At 36.2% G+C, this 23,410-nt stretch overlaps 3 protein-coding genes across 7 annotated transcripts; 2 read left to right on the plus strand and 1 right to left on the minus strand.

Moving 5' to 3' along the window:
- The first annotated feature begins 980 nt into the window (after positions 1-980).
- LOC125206070 (putative late blight resistance protein homolog R1A-3) lies at positions 981-6,867 on the plus strand. Of its 5 annotated transcripts, none has more exons than XR_007173899.1 (2): positions 981-3,860; positions 4,458-4,594. XR_007173899.1 is itself a non-coding variant. In XM_048105350.1 (2 exons), the coding sequence occupies exons 1-2, from the start codon at positions 995-997 to the stop codon at positions 6,698-6,700; spliced, it is 2,772 nt and encodes a 923-aa protein (XP_047961307.1). In that variant the 5' UTR covers positions 981-994; the 3' UTR covers positions 6,701-6,867. The 5 variants fall into 5 exon arrangements, 4 of the variants coding, with proteins under 4 accessions (XP_047961307.1, XP_047961308.1, XP_047961310.1 ...); XM_048105350.1 differs by having other exon boundaries at positions 981-1,523; positions 4,458-6,867; XM_048105351.1 differs by having other exon boundaries at positions 981-3,605; positions 4,458-4,592.
- Positions 6,868-7,056: 189 nt separating this feature from the next.
- LOC125206543 (protein NRT1/ PTR FAMILY 5.11-like) lies at positions 7,057-12,680 on the minus strand. The gene is made up of 5 exons (XM_048105791.1): positions 12,605-12,680; positions 12,304-12,530; positions 11,431-11,912; positions 8,457-8,471; positions 7,057-8,272 (listed from the first exon to the last, which is right to left on the minus strand). Exons 1-5 carry the CDS (start codon positions 12,678-12,680, stop codon positions 7,057-7,059), a joined length of 2,016 nt encoding a protein of 671 aa, XP_047961748.1.
- Positions 12,681-13,900: 1,220 nt separating this feature from the next.
- Positions 13,901-15,925, plus strand: LOC125206544 (mediator of RNA polymerase II transcription subunit 31-like). Its single transcript, XM_048105792.1, has 5 exons — positions 13,901-14,007; positions 14,083-14,180; positions 15,024-15,120; positions 15,305-15,383; positions 15,510-15,925. Exons 1-5 carry the CDS (start codon positions 13,901-13,903, stop codon positions 15,777-15,779), a joined length of 651 nt encoding a protein of 216 aa, XP_047961749.1. The 3' UTR covers positions 15,780-15,925.
- The last annotated feature ends 7,485 nt before the right edge of the window (positions 15,926-23,410 follow it).

Raw genomic sequence — 23,410 nt, forward strand, 5'->3', positions numbered from 1 at the left:
GGGGAGGCGGTAGCGGCAGCGGCAGCGGGTCCTATGAGGTCGAATCGGAGGCCCCAGGAGCCATAGAGGACGACAGCTTCGCCCGCGCGCAGCAAATGAAAACCCTGATGCAGCACTATGAAATGGTATAGCACGCAAGATCCAGTGTTGAAAAGGTTGTGCAAGGAGTTGGTCGACCAATGTCGGCGCGATTTAAGCTGCCTCCCATTGATGATTATGGCGTCGAGATCGGGGGCAGGGACGTCGGAGGCGGCAGCGGCACGGGCGATGGGGACGAGGACGAGGAGGAGGAGTGAGAGCCGAGGGTATTATGTAATTTTATTTTTAAACTATGTTTTTTTTAAAATTATGTAATTTTTTTTATTATGTACTCCCTCCGTCCCGCTTTAGGAGTCCCGGTTGATTAATTTTGGGCGTCCCGCTTTAGTAGTCCCGGTTGGGATAAATTAATAAAATATGCCTAGAAAGTGTTAAAAGTGGGTCCCAATATCCACTATAATATCTATTTATTGGACACTCAATTAAAAGTGGGTCCCAACATCCACTGCAACATTTATTTATTACACACTCAAACACTTTTTTCTTAAAACAGGTGCCCGACTCAACCGGGACTCCTAAAGCGGGACGGAGGGAGTAATTTTTTTTAATGTAATTTTCGTATTTCCCGTTCGTATTCGTGTCGGATTATGTCTTCCGTGAATTTTAATTTTAATTATGGGAAGGGCTAGTGGAAGGGCTAGTGGGAAGGGCTAGTGATATGACTATGGAATGTGAAGGGCTAGTGGAAGGGCTAGTGACTAGTGGAAGGGCTAGTGAGAAGGGCTAGTGATGTGACAGTGGAATGGGAAGGGCTAGTGGTGACGTGACAGTTTTTGTGGAAAGGGCTAGTGGAGGGGCGAGGGGGAGGGGCGCTATCGGAGTTACCCTTAGATAGTTGATTGAATTTGATACTGATCTCATTTGTCTCTTTGCAACTCAAAGAAATCATCCAACAATGGCGGCTTATGCAGCTCTGGTTTCTCTTACGCATATCATAGACAACCTCCAGCTTCATCCCCACCCTCCTATTTCTCTCAGCAAAACACAACTCCATCTCCTCACTCCAAAGCTCACATTCCTGCTGGAATTTCTCGAATGCTATAATCCCCTTCTTCCCTACGCCACAGAAGCAGATCCTTTCGAGCGCCGCATCGCAGATGCAGCTCATACCGCCGAAGACGTAATTGAATCTCACATCGTCGATCGGATCACGAATGATGATAATTTCAGTTCCGATGTTTTCGATCGAGCTCTAGAAAAGGCAATTGAAGAAATGGCGTTGATTGAAAAGGAGGCTGTTGAAATTGGAGTACGAAATCAGCTGAACAAAGTGTCAACGCCTTCAAATTCCTTGAGTCCTTCGTCGATTGCGCAGAAGATTAGCATGGTGGGTGCTGATGATGTCAAGCTTCAATTGATGGATAAACTCACTGCCGATTGCCGTGATCTCCAAATTATTCCGGTTGTAGGCATGGCTGGAACCGGTAAGACCACTCTTTGTAGAAACATTTATGGAGAACGTTTTATTAAGGAGCATTTTTATATTCGTGCTTGGGCTACCATCTCTCAGGAATATAGCATTCTAGAAATTTTCATAGCAGTTCTTCGTCAGCTAAAGCGTGAATTTCATGGATCTTTGAGTGAAGATAAGTTAGGTGAAATGGTGTATCAGTATTTGTTTGGTAGGAAATACTTGATCATAATGGATGATATGTGGAGTACTGAGGCGTGGGATAGAGTTAGGAGATATTTCCCGGATAACAAAAATGGTAGCCGAATTGTAGTAACGACTAGGCTATCAAATTTGGCCATTGAGCTAGCCGGCTCTAATAGCGTTGAGATGAGGCTTTTGGATGAGGCTAATAGTTGGGATCTGCTCTCCAAAACTGTGTTTGGTGCGGAAAGTTGCCCTCTTGAATTGGAGGAAATCGGGAAAAGAATTGGAAAAGGTTGCAAAGGGCTTCCATTGTCTATTGTTGTGACCGGAGGATGTTTGGCGAAGTCCAAACATACAAGAGAATTTTGGGATTATGTGGCAGAAAACTTAAATGCAGTTGTGAATTTAGAAGATAACGAACATTGCTTAAAGATATTACATATGAGTTATAAACAATTGCCGGTGTATTTGAAACCATGCTTTCTTTACATGGGAGTTTTTCCAGAAGATAAAGCGATTCACATATCAAAGCTTGTTAAGCTATGGGTTGCCGAAGGATTTCTAAAGCCCGTGGCTGGAGAAAGCTTGGAAGGTATAGCAAAAGAGTACTTAAATGACCTTATCAGTAGAAACCTCATCTTGATTCATGAACTAGGCAGCACCGGAAACATTAAGTATTGCAAAGTTCATGATCTCTCGAGAGATTTCTGTCTGAGAGAGGCTCAGAAGGAAAGGTTTTATAGTGTAGTGAGACAACATACACCTCAAGAAACGATGAACGCCCAACACCGCCTTGTTATTTCTAATAGCACAGCGCAGGAGAAAGTGTCGGATGCCTTGCAGTCAATGTCACTAGCTCGTTCTTTGCTATGGGATTTTAAGGAAGCACCACAGTCACTAAATTTTAGACTGCTAAGGATATTGGTCGCCCGTGGTTTTCTATCTACTAAAGCATATCGACTAGAAGAATACATGCTTCAACTAGTTAATTCGCGATATCTAGATATCAGGGCCCAACGGGAGCGGGCACAGAAATTCCCTTCTTCAATCACTCTACTTTGGAATCTACAAACATTGATTGTTGACACACTCCAAGGCCTTACTGCACCAACTGAAATCTGGCACATGCCGCAAATTAGACACATCCATTTGAGAGGGCTGCGTCTCCCAGATCCTCCTAGTGGCCAAGGTGACATTATCTTGGGAAACCTACAAACACTTGTAACGATAAAAGATTTCAAGTGTAGTGAAGAGGTGGTTAAGCGAATTCCCAATATCAAGAAATTGCGAGTATCATATGATAGAAGTAGAAGTTCTTATCTCAGCAATCTTGTATGCCTACATAAACTGGAGTCCTTTGGCTGCTTTTCTTTTCCAAAGAGCAGAGCTGACTATATGGAGATCCTCCACTTCCCAAATTCGCTCAAGAAGTTGTCTCTACAACTTGGATTTCGGGAATTTTGGGAAGACATATTGGAAAGGATAGGTACATTGCCACTTCTCGAAAAGCTCAAACTCTACTATGGTAATTTTGGTAACTCCTCGTGGGAAACAAGTGAAGGGCATTTCCGCAGCCTAAAATTCTTAGAACTTCATAGGTGTGATGAACTAGAATTCTGGACAGTGGAGAGCTCGCACTTTCCATGCCTTGAACACCTCGTGCTTCATGGATTGTCGTTGCTGGAGGAGATTCCCTTAGATTTTGCAGAAGTAGTGACACTTGGATTCATTGACTTGAAGTTTTGTAGTGATTCTTCTGTCATTTCTGCTAAAAGAATACTAGAGGAACAGGAGGATTTGCAAGGGGAAGTAAGCCTTCAAGTCCGAGTTATGTTATCAAGAAAGAACGAAGAGCTGGAGAGTTTGGCAAGTCCTAGTTTTATTGTGTTGAATGCTGGGAGTAACTAAGGTACAATGATTTAGATTAATTTTTTTTGTATAGTTATTTACTAATATTATTTGACAGTATGACAAGCTGGATCATCTGTAGCCACAATGTCTTTAAACAGGATTCATCTAAAGAATATGGAGCTGAGATTTCACTAATGCATATGGACTTGGGATCATTCTTCCTGTGAATTATAGTTTGTTTCACATAAGTAGATCATCGATGCCTAGCATCTTTCTTGTCTTAGCTAAAAGCAAGTGCAAATTTAATCTGGAGGTGAGGTAGCTCATCGAATTATGGGTTGCTGATGGAGTTCTATAACTATGGCATTTATTAGTAGAAAGCTTAGGAGAAATAGCAAAGCTTCACTTTTCTTCAATATTACTTGCGATATAACACTCTTAAATGCATTTTTTCCATCATAATTGTGAGACTTATCAATCTACAAAAGAAACTATATTCAAAACTAATGTAGAATTATGATCAAATTGGCCTAACCTTTAACTGAGTGTTCTCTCCACCTTTATTTCATATAGAAATAATAGAATTCTCTTACTACAGTATTTCCACTAAAGTTTCTCTTTTAAACAGAGTATGAATGCTAGCTGTAAAAGGAGACACTAAAGTTTCCACTGAGGCAGATTGAAAAGAGAATATATTATTGATAGAATTTTGAGAATACTTATCTTCATTCACTATCCTCCCATACTCTGCTTTTCTCTTTAACTCCAAATAATACAACCATGGCAGCTTATGCAGCTCTGGTTTCTCTTACACATGTCATAGATAACCTTCAGCTTCATCCTTGCCCTCCTATTTCTCTCCACATTAAACAAGCTGAGTCTCTCACTGAAAAAATCTATTTCCTGCTAGATTTTGTCGAAGTCTATAACCCCCATCTTGGCTACACCACAGAAGCGGATCCATTGGAGGGTCGCATTGCAGATGCAGCTTATGCAGCCGAAGACGTAATTGAATCCCACATTGTGGATCGGATCACAAATTGTGGGGAAAAGATCAGCTCTGATGTCTTGTATCAAGCTCTAGAGAAGTTGATTGAAGAAATGGGGTTGATTGAAAAAGTGGCCATGGATATTAAAGGCAGAGCAAGAGTCGAACATCAGCTGCACAAACCTTTGGATTCCTTGCGATATCCTTCCACTGTGCAGAAGAGTAGCATGGTGGGTGCTGATGATGCCAAGCTTCAAATGATGGATAAGCTCACTTCTGATCGCCTCGGTCTCCAGATCATCCCCATTGTAGGAATGGGCGGCACAGGTAAGACTACTCTTGCTAGAAACATTTATCAAGACAGTCTTATTAAGGGCCATTTTGATATTTTTGCTTGGGCTACCATCTCTCAAGAATATAACATTAGAGAAATTTTTATTGAAGTTCTCCGTCAAGTAAATATTAGTGAAGTTGGTCAGGAAAGTGAGGATGAATTAGGATTAAGGTTGTATAAACATCTTTTTGGTGTAAAATACCTGATTATAATGGATGATATGTGGGATATTGATGCATGGGATAGGGTTAAGAAATATTTTCCAGACAACAACAATGGTAGCAGAGTAGTGGTAACAACTAGGCTATCGAATTTGGCTTCTGAATTACCCGGTTCGAATAGCATTGAGATGGAACTTTTGGATGAGGCTGCTAGTTGGGACCTGCTTTCCAAAACTGTGTTTGGGGAAAAAGGTTGCCCTATTGAACTGGTGAAGATCGGGAAGAAAATAGGGAAAAGTTGCAAAGGACTTCCACTGTCAATCGTTGTGGTTGGAGGACTTTTGGCCAAGTCCAAACATACAAGGGGATTTTGGCAATACATAGAGGAGAACTTGAATGCAATTGTTAATTTAGAGGACGATGAACGCTGCTTGAAAATATTACACTTGAGCTATAAGGAATTGCCGGTGCATTTGAAACCATGCTTTCTCTATATGGGAGTTTTCTCCGAAGATGAAGTGATTTGTATCTCGAGGCTGGCTAAATTATGGGTTGCTGAGGGATTTCTAAAGCCAATAAGTGGGAAAAGCTTTGAAGAGATTGCAAAAGAGTACTTAAAGGACCTTATAGGTAGAAATCTCATTTCGATTCATAAGATGGGTAGTACTGGAAACATAAAAAGCTGCAAAATTCATGACTTGTTGAGAGACTTGTGCTTGAGACAAGCTCAGAAAGAAAGGTTTCAAACCGCTAGTCCTCATCGGATGGTAAATGGGAAACGTCGCATTGTTACTTCATCTAGAACGTTCCTTGAAGGTATGCATCGATATGTTAACTCCCGCTACCTTGCTTTCTCGGTCGGTGAAGGGTTCCTTTTCCCAGGTTCAATCTGGCTATTTTGGAATCTCCAAACATTGATCATGCCACATGTCAAATGGCTTACTTTGCTAACTGATATTTGGCACATGCCTTGCATTAGGCATGTTCAGTTCGAACAGCTCCATCTCCCAGATCCTCCCAGTGCCCAAGAAGGCATTGTTTCCGGAAATCTGCAGACGTTGGTGGGAATACTGAATTTCAAGTGTAGCGAACGAGTGATCAAGAGAATTCCCAATATAAAGAAGCTGCAGATAGCCATTGTGGGACTTGATCATGACAAGTATTGTCTCAGCAATCTTGATCGTCTGGATAAACTCGAGTCCTTGAGGTGTAGTCTTCATGGAGAGGTGAATCCGATTAACTTCCCTCGGTCGCTCAAGAAGTTGTTTCTATACATCGAGGAATCCCAGTATTGGGAAGACATGTTGGATAAGATAGGTGTATTGCCCCATCTTCAGAAACTCACACTTTCAAAGGGGAGTTTTAGAGGAAGGCAGTGGGAAACAAGCGAAGGACATTTCTCGAGTCTCAAGTCCTTAAGTCTTTACGAGTGCCTGAGTCTAGAAGTCTGGAGTGCAGAAAGCTCCCACTTTCCACGCCTCGAGAAACTTGATCTTGTTCATGTAGTTAACCTCAAGGAGGTCCCTTTAGATTTTGCAGAAATACCCACACTCAGAGCAATTCACTTGAGAAATTGCAGAAAGTCTGCTGCCGTTTCTGTGAAAAGAATTTTGAAGGAACAAGAGGAGCTATACGGGGAAGCAGTCCTTGATGTTCAATTAGTTAGTTAGGTGTTAGACGAACGATGAAGCAGTTGAGAATTCGTTAATTTTGTTTTAAATACTTGTTCAAAGATGAACGTGGATTTGTTTGGATTGATCATACATTTCTATTGCTTTGAGAAATCAGCATGTTTGTGATTGCAGTTGCTTGATATAGCAATGGCTATGATTGTTTCTCCGTTGACGATGAACTTAGCTACAATTATTGCTACAAATAACAAAAATCCAATGATGTTGAGAGCAGAGCCGGTCTATCACATGATGATAACTAGTAGTAGTTGATATATTATAAATTTAAGTCTGAAAAATATGAAAGACTAAGGTTAGGCTAATGTATTTCCAGCAAACTGCCTTAACAAAAATGCCTACTCATGCTTCGGGTTGGAGCGTTTGCGAGCCGCTCTTGAGGATAGACGTGTCATCAACGTGACTACGCGCAGCAACGCATAAAAATTCATAGTAGTATTCCTAGTGGACATATCCGACGAGCCCAAGAGTGGATCTTCGTGTGTTTCCGCCTCTGCTTCTTCGCCATCTACCGTAACATCACCACAGCTGCTCTCTCTAGGCTCGGAATCAGATCTATAAGAGATGTGTTCACTAGTGGATTGATCCGTCGAGCCCAAGAGTGGATCTTCATATGTTTCCATTTCCTCTTCTCCACTTCCTGACCTATCTGCTGTAGCATTACCAGCTTCACTACGGCCGCTCCCCTTCCCCTTGGAAACAAATCGACTAGAGAGAGATCGCTGAGAGATGTGACGCCCCTCAACTGATCGAGGCTCAACACCTTCAACCAAAGTGATCACTTCACTCTGCTGAACAATATCGCCATTTTCCTCGTCTCTCGCTAGGAAAGTGTTGTTTCTATACCACCACCCGAAAAAACAATATAACACAAAGTTCAGGAAACTCAAAACAGCCAGAAAAATATAATACTTGTCGAGCCGACTGGCGTCTATATCCTTCTGGAACCATCTAATGGATGTCATGCTGAAGATGAGAACGCAAGGTATGCTCATAAATTTACCTATCCCCATCACCAACTCTCCAAACGGCGGCCCATAACTCAACAAACTCTTACTAGCCTGCGATTCATAAAACGATTCGAGGCCATCTTCAGAGAGTCCTTGCATTAGTCCAAGTAAAATAAATTGTGGTGTTAGCCAAAATACGTTAATATAGTAATTCCGCCTGAGTGATGCAAGACCCCAAGCAACGATACAGCACGATACGCAACACAACATCCCCATTCCGATTTTCACCAACTCCATCCTCTGTTGGTTGAATTTCATTTTGTCTCTAAGTTTAGTCATAATGTAATTGGATATTACTGACCCCACCAAATCTGTGAATCGAACCACATTGGCAAGGAAGAGAATTTTATTATCGTTGTCAATAACACCACCGTCTTCAATAACACTGGCTTCCTCAAAGAAGAAGGTGCTGCCAGAAGCAGCAACCAGGCTCAAAGTGAGGAAACAAGACCACATTGGAAGCATCTTAATCAAACGTTTCACTTTTTCAACTTGTGCATCACTACAACCGCCTCCATGCGCAATTGCCGCCTTGTCTAACCATCTGTCATGCCGTTAGTAATAGAAATTCATGGCAACATAAATCAATACATGAACAACTCGTGTAGTAATGTACATTGTTACACAAGTTTATTGGCTCCTGATATAAGGAAACTTTCTAAAAGTTGAATTTTTGGGACGAATTTTGAACTTGACAATTAATATCACGAACTTTACCTAGACTTTACCTTGTTATTTCCCACCTGCAATAAAATTACGGCAAATAATATCATGATACGTAATTTCTCGACAACTTGGAGAGCTTAAGTTCTTGAAGCACACCCTCCAAAATTGTTCTTCACTTCATTAATGTAGCCAGAATTTTTTCGCTGGTGGAAAATAACAAAATCTGAAAAAATTTATGATATTATTTGTCAAGTTAAAAGTTCGTGGAAAAAGTTCAACTTTTTGAAAGTTCCATGATATAGGGGTCAATATCCCTTTATTTTATGCAAGAATTATACTGATAACATGTATATTATCTTTGTGATATATTTTCATAGTTGCTAGGATTTGATAACACGGTGTCATTCTAAATCTCCGATTGATAAGGGTCTGTACGGTACATTAAATCGGAATTGGAATTAGAATTTTTCGGAATTGAATTTGAAATTATTGAAATTTAATTCAATTCCAAATCCTTTGTTTGGTAAATTGATATAGTTGATACGAAGTTGAATTCAAAGAAATTATGCAATGTGTGTATGTGCGTGTGTGTGAAGGTGTGTGTGCAGGTATGTGTATGTATGTGTGTGTGTGTGTGTTTGTCCAAGTGTGTATATATATGTGTGTGTAGATATGTGTATGCATATGTGTGTGTGTGTGTGTTTGTCCAGGTGTATATATATACTCCCTCCGTCCGTCATTAGGAGTCTCATGGGTGGCACGAGTTTTAAGAAATGTTAAGAAAAATGGATGGAAAAAAGTTAGTGAAATAGAGGCCCTACTTGTATATATTAGTTTTAAATGAATGAGTGAAATGAGTTAGTGGAAGATGAGACCATATTACAATTTATGGTAAAAGTGAACGAGACTTCTATTCGCGGACGGACTAAAATGGAAAAACAGGACTTCTATTCGCGGACGGAGGGAGCATGTGTATGTGTTTTTGTCCAGGTGTGTATATATGTGTGTGTGTGTGTGTGTTTGTGCAAGTGTGTGCATATGTGCAGGCGTGTTTGTGTGTAGGTGTGTGTGCACGAACAGGCGCGCGCGCGTGTGTGTATGTGTTTAGGTGTGTGTGTGTGTGTATGAGTTTAGGTGTGTGTGTGTGTATGAGTTTAGGTTGTGTGTTTGTGTGTGTATATGTGTTTACGTGTGTGAGTGTGTGTGTATATGTGTATATGTGTGTGCGTGTGAGGGTGACAGTGTGTATATGCTTGTTAATAAATCACTTTTATGCTTGTGTGTGTGAGTGTGTATATATGAGTGTGTGCTATAGGGCTGGCAATTTTTGACACGACACGATAACACGACACGAACCGGCACGAAATTAATGGGTTTGGATCAGAGCTTATCGTGTTCGTGTCCTTATCGGGTCGACCCATTAAGGACACGAAAATTTCGTGTCGTGTTCGTGTTCGTGTTATCCGTTAACAATGCGTGTTCGTGTCGTGTTCGTGTTATCCGTTAACACATAATATTTTAATATTATTATTCTTATTAACACATAATATTTTAATATTATTATTCTTATTATTTTCATTTTTCAATACTTATTTTCGTGTCAATAATGGGTTCGTATCGTGTTGACCCGAAACGGTTCGTGTCGTTAATGGGTTCGTGTCGTGTTCGTGTCTGAGGATAGCGGGTCGTGTTCGTGTTCGTGTTTGAGGTTTTCTTAACGGGTCGTGTTCGTGTTTGTTGTTATCGTGTTCGTGTTATTATCGTGTCGACACGATAACGACCCGACACGCACGATTTGCCACCCCTAGTGTGCTAGTGTGTGCATGAGTATGCTGTGTGTGGGGTTGAGTCATTGAGTGTGCTGTGTGTATGTAACAGTGTGTGTGTGTATGACAATGTATGTGTGTGTGTGTGACGAATAGTATGTTTGTGACTCTGTAATTGTGAGTGAGTATGTGTAACTTAATTTTAATGAGACGAGACTCATCTTCATTTGTAGTATTTCAATCACTTTTTTTTTTTTTATCTATTTTTCACTTTACTAATTATACTTTAAAACTCATATCATTTCAAAAGTTATTATTTTTAAAATATAATTTACTCTCCTTATTATAGGATATCTCTTTTTATTCTACATCGTTGTAGTCTTTGATTGCAAAGATAAAATAATACTCCCCCTGTCCCACATAATTTTACCCAGTATTCTATTTAGTATTCTATTTTGGACCGTCCCACATAATTTTACCCATTTCACTTTTACCATTTTTTTTAGTGGATCTCATATTCTACTAACTCATTTTTTACTCACATTGTATTATAAAACTAATACTTTAAAAATAGGACCCACATCCCACCAACTATTTCAACTCATTTTCCATTGCATTTCTTAAAACTCATGCCGGGTCGAAGTGTGTAAAATTATGTGGGACGGAGGGAGTAGTATTATAATATTCCTAAACTCTTTTCCCTCTCATAGTACGGTTTCTCCTATTTTCTCCTTTGTCACACTCACACACACACATATACACACATTAATAAAGTAACAGAAATATGAAGAAAAAATAGATAAAGTATGAAAGATAGGAGAAAATGTTACTCCATTAAATATGAAAGAAAAACTTTTCACTTAAGAAATTAAACTAGTATTTTTCATGTACATCCTAAAATGGCAAAATGAGACTATTTTTTGTGGACAGATAGAGTATGATTTATATAAATGGGTGTTTTCATCTCAAACTCACGGATTCTCCTTACCCTCCTCGATTCTCTGGCGTTGATATCATGCATAACATACGTGTTTAATGATATTTTGATTTTTAACAAAGTCTTTCAATCCCCCCCCTTCTATTTTCGATTGGTAATTTTTTCAATCCACTTTACAGTATTTTTTAAAAATTTGTGACCGGTCAAAGTGTGACGTTTAATGACGGACTGAGAGAGAGTATATGCTAACCTATAAAGAACCGTAAAGTGTTGATGTACTTAACATATAGAAAAGCATAATTCCATAAAAAAATAAAAATAAAAATTACCAACCTAAACCCCCAAAGGCAGGGCGGGATCTGTGTTTCAATGTTGAATGATCCTTGTGGATACTCGGCGTTCCGGTTTCTGTAGGCTCTGGCGAGGACGATTCCAACATCTTTAAATTGGTTTTCGATTTTTTGTTCATGGTGGTAGTAATTGCTACCCAACAAGAACACTAAGAAGCAAACCCCCGTCACAGCAGCTAATACCACTGCAAGAATTCCAAACTCAAGTGCATTTAATGGCCCAAACAGAGAGAAGATGGCAGCCACAAAGGAAACCAATTTCCACCAGAATTTTGTGCGCCGCTTTCTCCGATCCTCACGCTGATCGGCATCCTTAGGCCGGAGCTGATCGTAAAGAAACACTCTAAGCGTCACTGACAATGCCGCTTGGGCAAAAGTCAATAACCCCAGTCCAAGGTAGAATAGCCCCAAATTAACCTCCTTATCATCATCATTTCTAGTTGATGCAAAGTTGAGCAACAATCCCTGTAAAAGATATGCTACAAATTAATCAATGGGTTATGATTTTGATAGTATTCCTCCTGTCTCATCTTAAGTGATTACTCTTTTTCGGCATAATAAATAGTTAAAATGGAGCAAAAGCAAAGTAATTAGTAAGAGAATAATGTAGATACAACTCTCTTCTAAATTATTCTCTCTCTTACTTTACTTTATTATTATCTTCACAAAACAATGGTAAAATAACAAATCAATTACTTGAACGGGAAGGGAGTATCTTTTTTTAATAAAATGCTAGGATCAATAGTTCCCATCTACTCTTACTCTCATCTGAGCTTTTTAACGCACTATAAATTGAAGTTTGATAAAAGTTTAGACAATAAATTATGAAATTAATAGATAGAAAAGAAGAACTCACAGCGATGCAAAACGCAGTTGCGAAAGCCACCATATTGAAGCGGCCGGTGTGAACATCGGCTAGATAAACGAACAAAATAACTGAAACCGATTCCGTTCCCTCTTGCAAATTCACGACCATGGCGGCTTTCAGGAGGTCGTACTGATTCTTCCCCCACGCATCGGTGAGATGAGTGATCAAGATGCTCAGAAACGCGTTCTCCACTAACTTGTAGCTGAATATCAGGCCTGCGTTTAAACAATGTAATGTATATTAAATTTATAATATGATTACCTAAGATGAAAACACAGAATATTGTTACCTAGCATGAAAAAGATGGGTTTGGTGAAGACGACATAGTTATGAAATATCTGCCTCAATTCTTGGATGCGCTTCATCACGACTTGTTTTCCAGTGAACGGTATTGTTTGTTACAACTTGTGGTATCCTTTCATTCGTACATTGCTGCATTATATCATGAGTCTTTACGTGTTCTTTTTTGGTACTCCCTCCGTCCCTAGAAAGTTGATACAAAACTTTTGAGCACGGAGATTAAAAATTTATATTAAATAAATAGGAGAGATGAAAAATATAGGAAAGATAAGAAAGAATAAAGTAATAACTTTCATGTTCTCTTATGATTGCTACCTTTCATGTTACTTTTGTTGAGGCGGAATTTTGTTTGATGGTAAAATCTAGGCCGCTCATTTTTCAGATCCGACGCATATAATTCAGACGCGTGGTGAATACCAATCTAAAATCAATATTCGTTCAAAACCGAATAAGTATTCGTGCATGTACTGCAATTTTGATCAGTATCTAGATAAAGTGTACATATTCAAATGAAATCAATATAGATTACTATATTATGCACGATTTTTCATCGAACTCCTAAATAACTAATACTCCATCTATCCCACCATGCTATTTTAGTTATTTATAGTGTGGTTCGGTTGACATAATTAATTATTACTATGAGATTATTCATTTAAGATTAATTTATGCAATTTAATCTCATGAACCAAATATAACACATATTTAATTATAAGATTTAATTTTGCCAACTGAACCGTCCTTATATTATGCATAGACAGATAGACTTAAAAAAAACTTATTTAGGAAATTAAATGAAGATAAAAGAAAATAAACCAAAGAAATATAGATTAAATTAGTAGATTCAATAGATGCTTTGGTTTTCTTCGTAGGGATTGGTTTAGGGTTTAAAATTGAATAGGCAACATTCCCTCCTTTTTTTTTTTAAATTTTGTCACATTTTGATCACCGGCACAACTTTTAAGAAATATAGTGGAAAATGAATTAAAAGAGTTAGTGAAGAGTGAACTCGCATATTAATTTTATAATAAAATGTGATTTGAAATGAGTCAATTAAACATGTAGTACACTATAAAAAAAAATGGTAAAAGTAAAATGGGATAGATTTTATGGGATGCACGGCGATGAAAAAAAATGAATTATTAAAATAAATTTTCTCACTTATACTTAATATCGTTCCCGATGCATGTTTCATTATGAAAAATAACGGTATTATAAAACTGGACCTACTCGAAGACTACTTTCGAATATAAATGGGCCCATAAAAGCCCACTACCCACAAGAAATGGGCCTGTATAAAGCCCACTTCCACCAAGAAAAAAGGGGGAAAATTACAATCTCCGACTTAGCAATGGAGTCCGATCCTATGGAAGTAGCAAATCCTCCGTCGCCGTAAGCTTCCTTAATCAATTTTGCTCCGAATGTATACCTCCGGCGCATAATCGCTGAAAATTTGTTCAATTGCAGGCCCAAAAATGTGTACAAGGATCCAGATGATGGCCGCCAGCGCTTCTTGCTTGAGCTCGAATTTGTCCAATGCCTTGCCAATCCTACCTATATACATTGTACGTAGCTCCTTCACTTCTTTCCAATTTTAGTTTCAACTGAATTTTTAGCTTGGGAAATAAAGTAGAAATGCACCGCCTATATAAAAAAATTTAGCTTGGACGAGTTAACGATTGATTTTGGGGATTGAGTGCTCTAATGGAGATGATTAGGTTTGGGTTGGGGAAATTCTGTGTAAAATTCTTAAGCTGTAAACGAATCATAACCGGTGGAGAATTGTTTGTGGTTAGTTTGGGAGGTAGTTGATTGAAAGCTACTAAAACATTGATGATTTGATGGGATTAGGTTTATGATTTGGTTGGGATGCAGGTGGTCTTGGGAGTGATATTTTTGCTGGATGCAAATTGTTTTGATCACATAAGAAAGTGCTTTGGGCTTCAGTTGTAAAATTTAGTAGTTTCTTGTGTCTTCCTACTTTGTTTGTGTGAATTTATGAGAGATCAGATATCTTGAATAAAGAATTTGACAATAAGGTGCAAGCTCATATTCTCATATTATGTTGGAGATTATGCTATGAATTTGAACTGTTGAGGACCTTTTGTCATTCACACGTCTTATTGGTGCACACAAGTTTTCATTACCCTTAGTAATGTGATATATTTTCAAGTATATCATCGTATCCCTAATATCGTGGTGGCACTATGTGCTGATGATCTTGTGTTTATTTGTACCATAGAAGTAGGCTACTTTGCATTAGTCATTGTCTTGTTGCTAAGATGATGTTATATGTAAGTGAAAAATGAGTTAATTTCAATTCATGTCGTATTTTATTATTGCCTACTTTGTTCGTTACGATTATAGATGGACTCTGTTATTTGATCTTTGCCTTCATTCCAGTGCAGATTTAGCTCAAAACAGGTACTTTGAAGATGAGGCATTTATCGGATACCTGAAATATCTTCAATATTGGCAAAGGCCCGAGTATTTGAAGTTTATTATGTGAGTTGTTTGCCAAGTTCAAGCACTCATCCTATGTTCATTCCACTTTTGTGCGCAATAATCATTTTTCGGTTCATAAGCATCAAGAAACATAAATATTATATCATACTTTAATTTATTCTAATCTGAATAAGTACAATAGATTCACTAATAATTTAGATACATTTATTTGTTCTTGTGTCAGGTATCCCCATTGCCTCTTCTTCCTCGAGCTTCTACAGAATGCCAACTTCAGAAATGCAATGGCACATCCTGCAAACAAGGTTTTGCATAGTGGACTCTTGAATTTCTGTATCTTTTTTACGTATTTATGCTACACAACAAAAGAGGAAGCTGTTCACAACCGATTGCCTTTTCGTCTCTAACCATGATTCTGTGCTTGGTTGTAGGAGTTGGCGCACAGACAGCAGTTTTACTTCTGGAAGAACTACAGAAACAACCGGTTGAAGCACATTCAACCGAAGTCACTTCCAGAATCTTCCGTTGGTGTAGCCCCAGCTTCTGCAGTCGCTCCGGCATTGCCACCGACTACCATCCCAGCTGCTGCTTCCAGCATCCCTCCAGCCCCTCCTCAGGCTCCATCGCCAATGCAGTATGGTTCTACTTTTGTGAAAAACGACCTGAGAAGTAGCGGGGTCGAGAAAAGGAAAAGGAAGTAACTTATTCGGTTTGGATATCAACAGTTATACTGTAAACTCAAATATTCTTTAGGGATTAAAATGTAGTATAAGAATCTGAATTTGAATCCAGAAAGCGCAGTTCTTATCAGCGGTTTTATTCTTATTCATAGCAGTTTGCATTTCCAGTTGTGATTTCATGCTTATCATGTACTTGTATTTATTAGTAAGAACAAAGAAGAAAATCATCTAAATAAATTGACCATTCTACAACTATATCTGATGCCAGAAATTAACTTCAAGCCATAAATCGAACTACAGACCAAAATCCATGCAATTTAACATATTTCCGATAGTTGAAACTATGAAATAAACTTTGGAGCAAATTTCAAGCCTTTTCAAACATTTTCAATAATTAGAGATAGATACAATAAAAGAAACTTGTTCTGACTATAAACTAGTACAAAAAAATAAATATAAGTGCAAATGCCAAAAACCATGAAAATTGATCGAATTCTAACTTGTCTCACAACTTAAAAAACCATTTGAAAAAATCATGAAATTTTTATTTGTTTCAATTATCTCACGGTAAATCTTTATTGTGAAAATGATATATTATGAATAAATTCTCAGTCTGTGATTTTTTCGACTAAGTTCGGTTCAGCCCATAACCAATACAAAAGGAGCTCTATAGCATGATGATGGGCTTTTTGCCTAATAATAATAATAATAATTTATTAATAATATATCAACACTCAAATATCAATAGATTGTGTAATATAAGAGAATGATCATCTTTAATTTCACACACGTTGCATTCCGATTCATTTAATTGATAAATATTTTGCTACATGCATCTTGTCACAACTTTAATCCAATGAAAGGGACTTAGCATCAAGGCATGCCGTTCATTATTAGTTTTATGTACAATATCCTGCATACCAAATTATTTCATTTATGGGAATTTATGCTATCATTTACAAATTTAAAAATTATAGTATAATACTTATATAATTTCGTCGTTACATGGAACATAAAAATGAAAACGTGGATATAAATATTAAATTGTGAAATTGACTTTGTTTCCCCATAATTTTTCGCACCATGACAATAAAATTTGACGGCCTTTTCTTCGTCCACGTCCCACAATATACTATACATATTCGCACAATATAATACACGTTTGTTATTTTCATTTATTTAAATCTTTTAATTGAAAAGTCTTTGTAATCTTGTGATAAAGACCTGCCTGAATATTAGTGGAAATCTTTTTCAGCTCTCTTTTTTATTCTTTAGCTTTCGTTTTTCTTTATAAATTTTCCCATTTATGGGTAAATTAACGGTCTTAATCGGTACCACTTGTTTGGATCGTCGATTGCATATTAATTTGATCTTGCCCGCTTTGAGTGGAGTCAAGTCACGTACGGATTTTTTGGATCATCCTCAAAAGATTCCAAACTAATTAGGGTTAGTGATACGAGCATTATTAGTTAGATATATTAGGATTTGCATTAGATATATTAGGATTTGCATATATTTTTCATATCTTTGTTTTCTTGTTCATTAAGTTAGTTATTAGCATTATAAATAGGAGCTATTGTAATCATTTGAGAAATCAATCAATAGTATATCAATATTATCATTCATTCTGTTCTCCAAGTGAGAAAACCGTCGTGCTCGACGGGCACTTGCCCGCGACAGGCATTTATCGATCGCCGATTTACGGACGCCGATCAACCCGATAGGAAGTTTATCCTATCAGTTAGCTTCCTACTTCCCTCATGCATCTGATGTGGGATGGAGTTGTACCCAACATGACTCTTGATCTTCACATGACATCAGATGAATTAACAAAAAATAAAATAATTGTTTTTAAAATAATAAAATTTAGTAAACTGCCGATCAGTTTTATAAATTTGAAAATGAAATATTAATACAAATTTACTTTTTCATTGATCTCATCAATTATACAATCAGTATTATAAATTTGTAAATGAAATATTACAAACTAGTAGGAGTAACATTTTTCAATTGTCTCATTAATTATATAATCACGTCTTTCAGTGTATAGATGCATTATGATTGTGCATGGTTTGTGTGTTGATCAGTGAATGTACACATGCATACCCCTTTAACATTTGGTATGCACCACATAAGCATGCATGCATATAAGAATCATAATAAAAGATTAATGGAAAGTAATATTAGATAATGACACTAATATTTGTCGCAATATGGTTTTCAAACAATAGTGGTACCACATAATTTTTCTCAATCAACGATGAAAACTACCCATAATTTGGAACTTACCGACGCCCCACCACCGCCGGCGCCACCACTCCGACCACCGCCACATGTCCATACATTCATAATTACTTTTTCACGATTTATATTTTCCAATTAACTAACCATTTAATAAAAATATCACACATGTTGCACATCACAACACACATTTATGATTTATGAATGAAGATAAAGCGATTGATAAATTTCAGGTGAATAAAATAAAATTGCTTTCTAAGATCAACAAATATGTAATAGTCCAAAACATTTGCTTCATTTTCAAAAGGGACGTAACCAAAATCGTGGCAATTGAAATTTATTTCTCAAGTCTCAATCAAAATTTATCACTCCAACCATCATATCTTGACCATTTTTTTATCGTACAATGTTATATTTGCATGATTTATTTGTATTTTGAATTTAGTTAATCAATATTCGGCGCACAAATGTATGGTGATCACTTTTGTCAGTAAATCTCAACAACCCCATCGGTAATACTTCGTCCGTCCCACAATAAGATTATAAGAATCATATTTTATCGTTTCGGTGTATCCCAATAACAGTCACATTTCACTTTTAATATGAATAGTAAGTAAGTCCCATATTCCACTATTTTTTTTTAACTCATTATTCTTTATATTTCTTAAAACGCGTGCTCACACTAAATATGACTCATATTATGGGATTGAGGTAGTAGCATTTATCGGCGGATTATTGAAGGCAAGTATACTTCCTAAAAACATAGTCAGTGAAAACTCTATCGACGGATTTCAGGTGTCAATAAACAATAATATGACGGATCCCCAACAACAGCTTTTCGTCGGTATATTTTCACCAAGAATCTTTTTATCAGTAGTATTACTTACACAAAATGTTCATGTTGTTTGAAAATCAAATAAAACTCCATCATATACAAATTTTCTTATACTCCTATCAAAACTTTTATAACTAGCTAGGACATGTCCAAGTGCTACTCAATCCCAACCCACAAAAAAATTGTGACGTGTTACACATATATCAAACCACTAAAATATCAAAGATGATTAGGAAAAGCAAACATGGTTCACATAACCACTAAATCACAATTACAAGGCATACTAAGTGTGGAAGAGGCCAAAATTGCCGTTTGCTACGTCTAAAAGAAAAGGCCTTTTGTCTGGCTATAATCTAAAATCTAATTGCACAAAATCTTCTTGGGATCAACAAAAAAGAAAATTCTCCACAAATCTTTTTCTTTATGCCTCTTTGCTTGCTACTAATCCAACTTTTATAAAAGCTGTAATGTTTCTCTTTTCTCTCTACCACCTTTTTTTCTATTAATTGTTGGTACTTAACAAAATAGTACTACTTCATTCGTTCATGAGTCATGGATTCATTTTTAATATTAATGATTGTTCGCAATCTATTGTTGTATTTTAGTTTTAACAATTATACCACTTATGTTAAGTGGAATCATCATTCAACTCACTATACTCAATTAATTTATTCACGCCAAAAATCACTGAAGACTCTGAAGTATAAGTTCGTGGATGGAAGGAGTAATTGTTTATATCATTTTTATCAGTATTTGGAGTTCTTGAGTATTTTTTATGATTGGTTCGGCCCAATCATCACTAATGGAGCTCTATAGCAATATAATTGGCTTCCACCCAATTTAAGCCATAATAATAATAATAATAATAATTATTATTATTATTATTATTATTTATTATTATTATATCGAGTAATATGAGAATTAAAAACTTTAATTTCACTCAAGTTGCAATACTCAAGTAACTAAAAACTTTACTTGAAAAAAATGAAACGTGGATATAAATAATAAATATGAAATTGACTTTGTTTACCCATAAATTTTCGCATCACGACAATAAAATTTGACGGCCTTTTCTCAATCCACGCCCACATTATTTCGCATACAAAAATAAAAAAACGTTGTCTATCTTCAATAATTTATTTATAATTGAAGAGTCTTTGTGATCTTGTGATAAAGACCTGCTTGAATATAAGTGGAAATCTTTATCAGCTATCTTTTTTTGCTTTAGCTTTCGTTTTTCATTTACTAATTAATTGTGCCCATAGCACATATATGGGGAATTAACGGTCTTAATCAAATAATTTATTTTGATAGTAACTTTTCCAAAGAGTTGTGGCTCTCAAATTTGATATTGGGTAGATTATTAAAAAAATATAATAATAGTCATTTCAGTTATAATGTTTAGTCAAATTTTGACAAATCTTGTAAGATTTGAAAATAGAGTATTGAATTATGAACTCTAGTTATTTATCATATTGTCTTATCCGTGTATAAAATGACATCTTTTAGTAGTATCTTGCTCATGTTCGAACTAAATAGGCCGTAGACTGTAGTATTTTTTAAGAACGGACTGCTGACGATGAACATACATTTTAAAAATATAATTGGTGAAAGTTATACCAATGAATTTCAGAACGTTAGTAATTACTTACTTACAATAACTTCGGTCAATGAACTATAGCCCGAAAATCTCCTAGTGCTACCCAATCCCATCCCACAAAAAATTTATGACGTGTTACATTTAAATCAAACCACATAAATAGCAAAGATGATTAGGAAAAGCAAGCATGGCTCACATGATATTAAACCTTAATTAGAAGACATGCTAAGTGTGGAAGAACTCAAAATCCCTCATCTTTTTCCCCTATATTAAAAGGAAAAGAACTCCTGTCTTGGTTATATATATCAAATCTTAAATGTACAAAATCTTCTTGGGATCAACAAAAAAGAAAATTCTCCACAAATCTCTTCTTTATGTATCTTTAATGGCTACTAATCCAACTTTTACTAAAGCATGTAATGTCTCTCTTTTCTCCAGACCACCGTTTTTTTCTTCTATCTTGTCTAACTTGTACCTCATACATTGAAATTTTTGATCAAACGCTTTGTTCGTCCACAATTTATTGATCTACTTTGTCATTTTTAATTATTCACAATAAAATGTCTTATTTTACGTGTAGTAAGTACACCGCAGATGTAATTAACAATGGGATCATAATTCATTCCCCTAACAACATTCAAGCAATTTATTTAAACTCATACAAAAACACATAAATCATAAGTTTGTGGACTGAGGAAGTAACTCTTTTGTAATTTGAAGTCCTTGAATGTTACTAGAATCCACTCCCATGGCATTAATGTTGTATTTATATTAATTGGGTTCGATTGATATATATCTCACTCTACGCAACGTAATACTATAACTCAATATTTTCGACGTGTCTCAGACGATCACATTTATATCTCAATTGATATAAATAATCAAGAGATCTCAATAAGGCAATTTATGAGTTTCTCAACGTTCTCATAGTCGAACACGACTCCTCTTCATTGGTTGTTGCCACCATTCAATTATTATTAGTTATGATGAGGAAATTTTGCATTCTCTATTGTGGGTACTAAATAAACCATCATCTTATACAATAACTTCCAAAATTAAGCTATATTCAGATAATTACGCATTCATAGAATCATATTATCATTGACATAGGAAACAAATGCAATAATTTCTTATCTCTTAAGTATAATTATCAATCAAGTGAGTGCAACTATAACTCTATAAGTAGGGGGACACTCCCATCCCCTCATGAAATTACAGATTTTTCTAGATAAACCCATTTGAATTTACATAAAAAAAAAGGAATAATTACAAACTATATATAGGCAAATTATGATAAAAAAAAACAATTATGATGTATACTTTTTACTTTCCTAAAATCCACCCTCAAATTGCGGTACAGAGATATGCACACGTGCGAGAGAGAAACGTGCCGACCCCTCATTGGCTGCGACATTATTTGGAGCAATTTTGATTAAAGGAAAGCGGGCCCCACGTGGCATGAAGAATGGAGAGCACACGTGTACACCCCCGACATATATGGGCCGGTAATGGACCAGGCCGTCACGTGCGCCCAAAAGCTGTGGGCTTTCAAATAGTATTTCAGTTGAGGCTGCCAGATCAATGCTGGCCCCCACCACATATCATTATTATATTTTCTTCATTTTTGGTTTTTATTTATTTTTATATTAAAAAAAAAAAGAAAAGAAAAACAAATTCCATAATAGAAATTTTTGAGTTTCTATGTAAAGTATGGACTATTAAATCGTTCAGGTTTGTTCGATTATTCGAGATTAAATTGATTAGAGAGTGTGCCAAATTGGATCAGTCTAAAATTACTAGAAAATAAACTGTCATAGAGTTAAGTAAGACAGATAGACTAGTATTGGTTTTTTATGTTGTTGTTAGAGTGTAAATATGGGTCGATTCCATCCAACCAAATAAAATTGACAAGACTGGGATTATATCTAATCAATCAAACCAAGCAACTTGTCCATGGAAAGGGTTATAAAAATTTATGAATGGAATTGTTATGTGGTGTGAGTTGCAAGAATTTGGATATGATTATGTGATCAAATAATAGAGAACTTAGAACAAAATGTAATTATGTGATCAAATAATAGAGAGCTTAGAGCAAAATTTGGAACATCACACCCTCATCGAATCACTAGTTTTTGTCTTTTCCTTAGAATGTATCTCAAATTAACTAATATAAGAACAAAATCAAATTCACTATTCAAGATTCTTTATCACATCTTGGAAATAAATGATTTTTTATAAGGAATAAATGATATTTTATAGTATCAACTCGATTTTGGAAGAAGAAGAAGCAGAAACATTTAGTAATGGTGTCAACTCGATTTTGTTGGATAAGCAAGCTTGGATTTTTATTTTATTTTTTAAGAATAACTATCAAATTAAACATGTTCACTTTTAAGTTCACTACAAGAGAAGGCAAATATTCAACAATAAGTATAGTCTAATTCAACTTAACATTTAGTAATGGTATCAACTCGATTTTGTTGGATTAGCAAGCTTGGATTTTTTATTATTATTATTTTTTTAAGAATAACTATCAAACTAGACATGTCCACTTTTAAGTTCCCTACAAGAGAAGGCAAATATTCAAGAATAAGTATAGTCTAATTCAACTTTAGCCATCTCGTTTGGATACACATAAACTCTTTAGTATCAAAAATTCAAAATAAATCATAAGACAATTCTCCTTTAGGTATTTCGATTGCAATATATAGAAAATATACAGAGCCCCTACCAAATTATGCGTCCAATGCAAACGTGTGGGGATTCACCATTGAGGTAGATCAGATATAAATGCAAATCAAGAAATGAGACAGAAAACTATGTATCAATGGATCATTGTCTAGTCATCGACCCCTTCTGTGCCCTTGTGAAAAGACAAAATTTTGTTGGGAGTTACCAATTCAATTATTGTAGCAATAAGTCCAAAATATTCTATTTTTTTCTAGTGTTATTCGACTCAAATGCAGCCACAAAAAT

The sequence above is a fragment of the Salvia hispanica genome, chromosome 2, assembly GCF_023119035.1.
Source record: "Salvia hispanica cultivar TCC Black 2014 chromosome 2, UniMelb_Shisp_WGS_1.0, whole genome shotgun sequence".
Taxonomy (NCBI): Eukaryota; Viridiplantae; Streptophyta; class Magnoliopsida; order Lamiales; family Lamiaceae; genus Salvia; species Salvia hispanica.